Source organism: Magallana gigas, chromosome 3 (assembly GCF_963853765.1).
Source record: "Magallana gigas chromosome 3, xbMagGiga1.1, whole genome shotgun sequence".
Classification (NCBI taxonomy): domain Eukaryota; kingdom Metazoa; phylum Mollusca; class Bivalvia; order Ostreida; family Ostreidae; genus Magallana; species Magallana gigas.
In genome coordinates this window covers 38937044-38945771 of record NC_088855.1, presented here as the reverse complement: position 1 = coordinate 38945771, position 8728 = coordinate 38937044, and the positions used below count along the sequence as shown (strand labels likewise).

Below are 8728 nucleotides of genomic sequence, written 5' to 3'. Positions count from 1 at the left end.
TTAAAAATCACATTAATCTTTATAAAGATTTTACTTACATGAAATTTCAAATGTCATTCAACCAGCTGGTGGATTTCATAGTCGGTTCAATGTGGGAAACCTTTTATTTATTTGATTTACGTATAAATAAAATCAAACTTTTGTGGATTCAGTCTGTCAGTCAAAAGGTGCTAGCGCTGCCGTGATGTTTATGCTGCTAGTAATCAAAATTATTACTGCTTTATCATGGATTATTCATACTGGAATTTCCAATGAATGTCGTCAAAAGTACGTTAACGACTAAAAGAGATTAGCACACGATGTTGCGGTAAAGATGTAGCTCAGAAAATGGGCATTTCGGTTTCTTTAATACTGTTAAAATTATATCAAACATTTTTTAAATATGGAAGTAGTCCGTAAAAAATACAACTTTTTAGAAATTTATTGCAGGTTTAGTCTTTGATAAAAGAGATAATCAAATTTATCCCTTACAGATAAATACAGTTATTGAGAATAAATTAGGTAATTTAAATCTAACAAAATATCAAATTTTTCCGGAATTTTTTTTTCTATACATCATGACTGATACTTTATTTATTCCTGAGCATGCGCTCTTGGCCTTTTCATTTTTATCCTCGGCCGAGTGAACACAGAAATTCCCTCCCACCCCTCCCCTAGATATTATGGTTGGTTTGAACATCTATATACCTTGTTTTGTACGTTTTGCATAGCTATATAGATACTTTTTGCTGCTGTGTATTTTTTTTCATTTCCAGATATCGTCATGGCGTTTAAAAAGTTTGAAAAGAAATCCATGGTTGTGGTGATGAGGACAGATACATTGATGAGAGTGTTTGCGCAATTTTGACATATAACCATTTGCTGAGGGATACTGTTGTCTCCAGGTCCCCCAGCTCTGATATGGTTTGTTGAATGAATAATTTGTGAATGCTATGTTGCCAAAAGCTTACAAGTGGTAAGATCGGCGCATAGAGTATGAACATGCAAGTGGCATGTTAACTGTGAATGTTGATATGAATAAAAAGCCGTGACAGTTCCGCCATATATGTGTTTGAGTAATTTTTACTTATGTCAGAGGTGATGTTGGATTAAATACAAATTCAATTCAAGATCAATAAATGCACAATATATATATATATATATATATATATGTATAATTGTGCAAGAGTGGTTCAATATTTATGCATTTCGAAATAACTCTTTCTTGGATACGAAGTTTCTGAATTAACGAGATGGTCAAGTTAAATGGCAAGGTTTGTCAGGATAACCACTCAATGATTAATGATTTTTTATAGCGTTTCAAATTATTTCTTTTGAGAAAACTGTTACTTTATAGCAAAATTAAACTACGCTATGTTATCCTGCCTGGTGCAGGTAGATAGCTTACCTTGCACAACGCAAACAAAAGTCACACGGGTTTCATGATTTATTTTGTGTGGAAACGTAGCCGTCGTGTAATATATTGGTAAAAAAAACTACAACAAATAGAAATTACAAATTACTAAATAGGAAAATATAGAACCTTACTTAATACCTTTAAACTGTAAATTACTTTAAAGACCATAATGGCGTGCCATACTTTTAAGAATGTTTTATCTGTATAATAAATTTCCATCTGTAACTATACTTCAAAAAATACAATTTAATACTGACAAATTTAAGCAATAACTTCAATAAAAAAGTGAGACCGGACTGGTCAGTAAGGCTGACAGGAAGTGAGTGATTGACCAGATATAGTTAAATTGTATCAAAAAGGATTACCGGGTATATTAAACTCAGAGTGGTTAACTTGTACAAAAAATATTTCTGAAGAATTTTAAAATTTAACTATAGACAACACAATGTATGTTCAGAGATATGTTTCTAGTATATGTACTATAGCCTTTATGCATGGCATATCAAATGCATTAATGTTTTGAAGGAAAGTATCTCATACACCTTTTTTTTATTTCTTTTCAGATCAGGTTTCGTTATGTGTTACTAATATTTAAACAATAGAATGCTTTATTTGGTGATTCATGTGGGATATGAAGGTGGCGAGATTGCATAAAAAACACATAACCCGCGTTACATCACTACGTTCGCTAAAAGAAACATCCAAATCGTCTTCTATGGGTATTTGAGTCTGAAATAATTGATTATTACGTGCAGTCCAGTATTTGGTCGCTGCACACGTAAGTTTCGATCAATCGATAAAGGGCGTGTAGATTTCAGTCTACAGAGCTATGAATTACAACAAGTTTCCGTAAGAAATAGAGGGAATCATACTCGGTAGATATATGTATATAAAATGTTATCAAAGATTGAACTAAGTGTTACATAATACTAATCAAAATGAAAAGAGGTATAGCGTACTTTTTATTTAGCCTAAAATATAGCACTTTTGCAAACATCAGACATTTTCAATATTACACAATATTCAGTTTAAATATATTTAAAGAAACACAAATTACACAATAACCATGCTCTAAGAGTCTTCATTATCTTACACGACATCATTAAAATATTCAAGGTTTATTAGGGATATATAAGAAAGTAGTTAGTATACGATAAAAAATTGGATATTTGACTATTTGAACCAATTTAAACCAAACAAATAAGAACAAAATTATGTTCTACAAGTATTGTAGTACACGTTTACATTGAATTAGATTTGGTTTGAAGTGGTCTTCGTACTGAAAATTAGACAAATATTTCAATTTTTTGTCTTTTCTAATACAATCATGTTTATAATCATATATATTAAACATGCATCTTCTGAAAATGCTAGATGCGTGGCCTAGTGGTAACGCGTAGGTCTTTTTGATTTTGTGGACGCTGGATCGATCCACCAAGTACTGAATATTTATTTCACTTTAATTGAAACATGAAAAGAATTGAGAGATTAAGTTACATGTATCTAATCTTCTGGGTATATTTTACATTATCTTGTTTAATTCAGTCTGGGTATGAGCACACCCAATATAAACAGTTCTCTTCATTAACACTATACATGTACTCTATTTACTCTAAAATCTAAATAAATGCACTTGCTTAAATGTATCACGGTTCAGAATATCAACTAATATTATACACAGACTTTCCCGAATTAATAACAAATCAGTTGTAACAGACACCATTATAAAATCAGAACAGTGTATCTAGGTTTAGAAAATCATATTGCGACAGCTAGCTACCTGAAGGCGAAATAATGGGAAAAGGCGCTATAGCTCTTTCACATTATACTAGTGTAACAATAAAAAATAATCATATTTGCGAATGCAATTTTTAATATGTTACTTCGATGTACAAATGATTCTTTTACATATATTTTTCTTTATTCGATAAGGAAGTGAGCGCAAAAAATTCTAAGTTTTTGATATTTTCATTTCATTTCGGTTGTTAAATGTAGAATCTTAGTTTTATCCAGTATACTCACATTATTTTGGTGGTTTTGTGAAATGTTTGGTCCGAGTTTTGTGAAAACACCCTTCCAGTGCTGTAGCTCATAAAGTGAGCAGTGCTTTTAACGAGTTTTCTTTAACAAGCCCAATAGTTAGTTAATCCATCCAGAGGCACAGAAAATATATAAAGAGTATGATTAAATTAGCCGTGCATCATTATATATATATATATATATATATATATATATATATATATATATATATATATATATATATATATATATATATATATATATCGCTTTTTATGATTTGTCCAGGTCAAATCAGAATAAAATAAAAGTAATTTTTTGATAAAAGTAAACAAGAATTCATATAGAACAAGACATAGTAAATGTTATTCCGACAGTAATTTTTGTTTGGCATTATATAGAAATGTGATTTGTCTTGGAAAGCATTGTTCACGAGCATTGCTGCATTATCAAACCTTACATGATATAGACCATTGGTAATGATTAAATTTATCATGAAAACTGTTACAATACTAGAGTCGCAGTATCTATCTATTATACAATTATTCATACCTATGAGTTGTTGCTTTTTTTAAGAATTCAAGCTTCAAAAACCAAGACAAAAGCATGAATGTTCCATCTGGTTCCTTAAAAGGCAATATTTTGATCACTCGGAGCTAAGTTGGGAATGATTTCTAAAATTTCAAAAATGTGATAAAATCTTATTTTATTTTTGATATCGATTCTTAAGAATATTTGATGTCCCATTCATGAAGATAATGAAAGATGTTTTATATTGTTAATTTTAACGTGTGACGTATGCTCTGATCAAGAAGTTTCTAGAAGCAAACAAATTACGTCATAATGCCAAATTCTATGCCATTTCTCCTGCTTGGACAGGAAAGTCCGTTGGCCTTTTCGTATTGAACAAAGATCTTAATTAAAAAGAAACCCAATCTACATTATCTACAAATAACTATGAAAAAACCCAAAATGATAATAGCTCTTCCTTTTTGCACAAACCAACTGTGATAAATGTGTTGTATATCTTAAAATTGAAACGAAAATAAATGCTGGAAAATGTACGACTCTTGATATCAAGGTCAATAACAAATTCTCACGACGGTACTTCCCGACATATTTTTTAAAAGCTTTTTGGATAAATCCATGCTTCATTGCACGAATATAAAAACGCGGAAGTAACTCTTTTCAGTTTTGATATAGTATATAGCATCGTTGACAAAGCAATTGAAAAGTAATGACAAAATTTTATTGTGACAATCGCTCAATGAAATGAAAAATTGATTATGCATTTGTTAGTGGTGTTGATGACCATTTCTCAGTGTTCTTATTCAGCTTTTTCAATCATTGCTCCTGGAACAATAAATGGATGTAAATTCGAAAAGTAAGTTTTAATAAAAATCATTCTTAAGTAAAACTTTGGGGATCTAATAATGATGTGCAGGGTTTACCCTCAATTTAGTTTTAGAATATTGAATACATTGTATTCTATAAATAACTGAGGCGAAACTGCCCGGATGAACATTGGCTGACTAGAATGTTTCAACACAAATTTTTAGATAAGATTTACTTTAAGTTTGATTTTTGTAACGTTAACTATAAGAACATGTTTATTCCAGAATCACCGTGGTTTTTTTTTAAGAAAAACGCAATAAAATCAGCCACTTTTGAGTAACAATATTTCTACAAAGAAATACAGATTTTAAAAGGGTAACGGATGGGCTTAGATTGTTAGTGACTCCCGGTATAAAACCAATAACTATTTCAAAAAAAAAATAATCTAAAATCAGCTACAGTATATAAATTTTAATATTTCTTTTAATAATTTTCTGGTGAAATGAGTTCTGAGGTTTTTAAAAGGGTTCTGATTTGATCATTTGTCCCGAAAAATTCCTAAAACATGATAGCTTGATGAAATATGCTGTTAATTGATCTAAAATGAACTGAAAATTTCTCAAAATCTGAAATAAGAAAAGTTTCAATTCATTATATTTGTTATAATTTTTAATGATATGTTCTCCTAACGGAAGAAGACTAGTAGTATCTTATCAAAATTTGAATTATATAATGTTTAATAAGAGTTTTTAATTAAATTTCAGTTTAATTAAAATTATATCATGTAGAGCCCTTTCCTTTTATATTCTATAAGGCAATTTCAAATATTACAAAGAACATATACATGCATATAGGTAAGCATTAACACGGAAATATATCGTTAAGTTGACTTTGACCAATTTTCTGCTTATAAATCGTCAATCAAAATTAATATTTAAAAAAAACAAAAACTTCATATAATCTCTTGACTGCATCATCAAACCAGACTAAGCAAAACAAAACCCAATATTTTTAAGAATTTCAATCTAGTTCATTAGCTACGCATCGTTTTTTTCGTGGTATAATGAACCCGAACAAATAATTAACTGGTTGTTTTACATGATTTTTATCTCATTTCAAGTGGAACCAGGTACTGCTGCAGTGGATTTTATGAAGTGAATAATGAATGTCATGGTAGGTAATATTTTGGAAAATGGAATGCAGAATATCAGTAAAAATTATGTACTAAAATGGTGATAACCTCTTTTCTTTTAATGTTGAATTTTGAACGTAACCCTTTAAAAACTAGGCAATGCCTACAAAACAATTCGTGTATTGAAACTTGCCTGTTTTATCATTTATCTGAAATTCATGTCTTTTTTAATTATTTTTCTGTATTCATTTAATCACTAAAAAAGGTCTTACATGCTGTTCTTTATCGTTAAATCGGGTAAAACTTCTGCATGCTTCACAAATAAATAAATACGTGCATGTGTGTATTTACAACTGTTGCATATGATAATTGATTTGTGGTTTGTACATCTCCTTACATTTTATTTCATTGTGCATACAAGTGATTAAAGCACGTAAAATTATCGTAATGCTTCAAAGGAAATTTTATATAGGGTAAACAGTAGTAATCAATAAAGATTGGAAATTGCACACATTTAAAAATTTAATCAATTAAGAAAAGTGAATTTGTTAAAAAAAAAATTCGCCATCGTTTAATCTATACAAAGACATCCCTTCAACATCACTGCTTTGTTGTACGGATATTTCAATGAGATATTTCATTTAAGAATGCGAGGGGTCCTATGGACTTAATTGCACCGACCCCTGTCCAGAAGGGTGGTATGGACCAGTTTGTATGTATCAGTGCATGTGTTCGGCCAACGACAAGTGTGATCCAAAGAAAGGCTGTACAAACGGTAAAATTTTCCGTAGAACAACACATTGCAATGTTTAAATGTGTGTACGATGAATTAATTAGTTTTGATTTTAAAAACATTTAAAAGATATAATTGCTTAGTTTAGCGCATGCATATAATTTTGTTTGGGTTTCTTTAGCAGCCTATTTAGCACAGCCAATAGCATTATTCATAAATCCCGAGTTAACAAAAGACACAAAGTCAAGTATTCTACTGAACAGAAGCAGTGGAAGTTCACGAGAGCTGTCTTTCGACCTTTCAACAAGTAATCCCCTGGACACCAATGACAGTATTATACAAGGCCCATATTCGCAAGAAAATGCCACTGATACAAGTTTATGGAAAAATATCAAAGAAATGATCGAAACAGCAGGGATTCGGGACTGGATCATAACGTCGCTTACCGGTGTATTGCTCATCATCTTCGTTGTGATTGGAGTAAAAAAGTGCAGGAAAAAGAAGTATGTTTACCAAATAGTTAATTTTTTGTAACATTATTTGACATTGAAACATCATTTTTACGAAGAAAAAGTATATGTATTCTCATTCTAAATGTTTATTTTTTTCAATCAGAGTAATGGAGAAATATGGAGACCAGCATGAAGATCAGCATGATTATTGTAAGTCTACACAACGATGTTCCGGTGACTATTCCTGCATCAATGAAAATGAATACACGGAGATATCAACGGTAAAGGCGGCGTCGACCGGCTGCAAGAATTGAAGCATCAAAGAGTACTAAAACCAAATACAATGTAGTTTTATCCGTGTTGTGTTTTGCTACAAGAATGGTAGTGTTCTATTGTACATAGCAAAAGCATCATGGCATCCACGTATTCCTAAACGAATGCCGTTTTTGAAGTTTGAAAATAATTTCGCTTCATATTAACCAAAATGTTAAACATATGGTACAAAGTTGGTTCCCATCAAATAAAGAACAGCGGTTCAAAAACAAGAATCAGTTATATTTATATAAATTTGTATATAACATGGTTAATATTGGTTAAAACATGTAATGTATTTTTTTTTTACTTTTTATCTATAACGATACACAGTGTCAGTGTGGATGATTTGACTATAAGGAAATGTTACCCTAATGACTACATCACATGTACATATTCAAGTTACTGATTTAGAAGCAGTCGACAGGCATCAACTAAGTTGCAAATTCGCATTATTTAGAGTCTTTGGGAAATCGACATAATCTTGACTGAAGGTGCAACAATTCATTCATGCATTCATGATTTGTATCATATTTCAAAAGGACAAGTAATTGTTAAATTTTTTTGTATGTGTGTTTATGACAGACATGTTACTATACCAATGAATCTGTTTGTGAATATTCTCTTCAAAGCTGTGTGATTTCTTCCATATGTTTTGTTTTTGTAATATGAATTTGATTTCTCAATCATTTTGCTTTGCATTTCTTTAAATTTGAATTTTAGTACTGAACATATCCAATACTTCAATGGGACGATTTATTAAAATGGTAAATCTGAAGGTTAAGTGTTATAATGTTAATACTTTGGCCTTTAATCGAGCATTATAAGTTGTTTGAAATCCAAAAGAATACACCATTTGTCAATAAAATATTCAGTCAAATATAAAATTAATTGTTTGATTGAAAGATTTATTTTGTTTATGGTTAAGTAAATACTTCTATACATTATACATCGTATGAATAAGATTAAACTCGACTATTTGTTCTGAATGTTTCGGGTTTTTCGTATACTAGTATATTGAATTAATTCATAGTATGACCCCTCACTGGTGTTCTGTCTACTGCCTGGGTTACACAATTACACAAGACAGAGTCGTTGTCAAACTTTCACATGGGTTATTTCCCCGTCGCTATATTTAGATATTAAGATTATCATAACAGATTATCATAACATATTGTTTTATCATTTCATTTACATATTTCATATATTGGATATAATCAATATTGTCATCGCTCGATGTATCGGTACAATTATATAATATCCAGAGTGTCAACTGTTTTTGAGCAATGTTGCAATATTCCCATAATTATTCTCATACAATGAATCAGTTTCCATTGAAGTTCTAATAAGTT

The 8728-nt window shown here is 30.4% G+C and overlaps 1 protein-coding gene across 2 annotated transcripts; it reads left to right on the top strand.

Annotated features, from left to right (window-relative positions):
* Positions 1–4596: 4596 nt before the first annotated feature.
* Positions 4597–7872, top strand: LOC105320358 (uncharacterized). Of its 2 annotated transcripts, none has more exons than XM_034481495.2 (5): positions 4597–4796; positions 5868–5920; positions 6526–6654; positions 6797–7115; positions 7228–7872. In XM_034481495.2, exons 1-5 carry the CDS (start codon positions 4699–4701, stop codon positions 7376–7378), a joined length of 750 nt encoding a protein of 249 aa, XP_034337386.2. In that variant the 5' UTR covers positions 4597–4698; the 3' UTR covers positions 7379–7872. The 2 variants fall into 2 exon arrangements, with proteins under 2 accessions (XP_034337386.2, XP_034337385.2); XM_034481494.2 differs by having other exon boundaries at positions 6794–7115.
* The last annotated feature ends 856 nt before the right edge of the window (positions 7873–8728 follow it).

Coding starts and splice junctions, on each gene's coding strand:
- LOC105320358 (XM_034481494.2), top strand. CDS start 4,699: ATGCATTTGTTAGTGGTGTTGATGACCATTTCTCAGTGTTCTTATTCA. Junction 4,797..5,867: donor AATGGATGTAAATTCGAAAA/GTAAGTTTTAAT, acceptor TCTCATTTCAAG/TGGAACCAGGTACTGCTGCA. Junction 5,921..6,525: donor AGTGAATAATGAATGTCATG/GTAGGTAATATT, acceptor ATTTCATTTAAG/AATGCGAGGGGTCCTATGGA.